We start from the raw sequence: 1,617 nt of genomic DNA on the forward strand, positions 1-1,617 counted from the left end.
GCATGCACCCGACCACTTCGACGCTGCGGTCAACGACGCCCATGAGCAGCCTCTGACAAAACTCCAGCCCCCCGAGGCGCGGGGGACCCCGCATGCACCCGACCACTTCGACGCTGCGGTCAACGACGCCCATGAGCAGCCCTTCACAAAACTCCAGCCCTCTACACCGCAGGAGGCCCCGCATGCACCCGACCACCTCGACGCTGCGGTGAAAGCCGCACCCGCCGAGGTAGAAACATCTCACCATTAAACACTTTAAAGCGGCCATATGTGTACTTGTACAGAGGAGTGGATGACGTACACGCAGCGTCTGCATTTTTTTTTTTGCACACGGGTGACCTGTAGGAAATAATTATTTCTCTTCTTTCTCCCCCTATCCATCCCACCCCCGCTCTCCCTCTCTCTGTGTGTGCGTGTCTGGAGAGGGACAGGGAGGCGCCACCGAGTTGGTTACGTGCATTGCCACTGTTTTTCTGCTTCCACCGTCGTCTGGGCAGCCGTGCGCCAAACGGTTTAGTTGCCGTGCCCCTGTGTGGGGGACGCACTGCGGCGTGGTGGAAATGCCTCGTTCTTACGCGACGGGGGGACGTTGACGTGAATGCACATGGGGAAAAAAGTCGGCCGGTGCACGCACGCGCGCACGTACGCATAACACCTACACAACAGGGCAGAAAAAAAACCAACAATCAATCAAAAAAATAACTGCGGTAGCTGTTTTGCTGCAATGATCATTGTTTTTTCTAGCTTGCACGTCTCGCCTGCTGCCTTGGAGTACATACAGAAACCCCTGGCTGTACATATATGTATATATGTATATATGTATGTATCTCTTTAAGGATGCTGTGCCTTTGGTGAGGGATCGGGGCAGTGGCGTGGGCCCCCACGCTTCTCTTCTGCCGTACGCGTACGCAGCGATAGAAAAACTATGGGGGGAAAAACACCAAGCACAGCGGGAGCAGGCGGACGGAGGGGGCACGCACGGACACATCGGGAGGCAAAAAGAGATGAAGTGGGAGAAGTAGCAGCCGGGGCCAAGGCAAAATGAAAGAAATCAAACGCACATACACAAAAAAAAGAAGAAGAGAACGTTATCAAACAAGAAGAATCAACGAATAACAAAAGGGAAGAATGACGGTGCAGTGACGGCAGAAGGCGCTTGCGGGCGTAGACATAAGAGAATACTTATTACCGTCTGCGTATTTGTGTCCTTTGCGCCGTGGGTGCCGGCGTGTGGTGAGCCGCCGTGAACGGGCCTCGGTGCAGGAGGTTGAGTGGATGTGTCAGTCGGTAGGCTGCCTTGCGCCGCTCACGCCGTCCAGTTGTGTGTGTTTTTCTTTTTTTCTTCCAGTCTGTTCGCACTGCCTCCCCTGCTTCCTTCCACTCGGGGGTGGATGGGACCTCCGAGCGTTGCGGCTCTTTCGCTGAGGGCGGCGGCGCGAAGTAAAGCAGGAGGGCGGCGCGCACCCCGTGAAGTGTGTCGCGGCCTCGCTTTCTCGCTCACTTCCCGTTTTTTTTCTTTTTTTTTTGTGGTCGTGAGGGCCCACAGAAAAGAAAACAAAAACGAAAAAACAAAACACGCACACAAACACACAACGTGAAACGCAACTAACTTTGCAT

At 54.5% G+C, this 1,617-nt stretch overlaps 1 protein-coding gene across 1 annotated transcript, besides 4 other annotated features; it reads right to left on the minus strand.

The window, feature by feature from the left end:
• Tco025E_04904 (uncharacterized protein) lies at nt 1–316 on the minus strand (the record flags this gene model as incomplete). Its single annotated transcript, XM_029371809.1, has 1 exon — nt 1–316. A coding segment is annotated over one exon (316 nt), but the record flags the coding sequence as incomplete, so codon positions are not given.
• Nucleotides 317–626: 310 nt separating this feature from the next.
• Nucleotides 627–649: a microsatellite.
• A 148-nt stretch (nt 650–797) lies between these two features.
• Nucleotides 798–840: a microsatellite.
• A 667-nt stretch (nt 841–1,507) lies between these two features.
• Nucleotides 1,508–1,526: a microsatellite.
• A 16-nt stretch (nt 1,527–1,542) lies between these two features.
• Nucleotides 1,543–1,593: a sequence feature (A-rich).
• Nucleotides 1,594–1,617: the final 24 nt, after the last annotated feature.

The sequence above is a fragment of the Trypanosoma conorhini genome (genome assembly GCF_003719485.1).
Source record: "Trypanosoma conorhini strain 025E chromosome Unknown Tco_14.4_contig_00267, whole genome shotgun sequence".
Classification (NCBI taxonomy): domain Eukaryota; phylum Euglenozoa; class Kinetoplastea; order Trypanosomatida; family Trypanosomatidae; genus Trypanosoma; species Trypanosoma conorhini.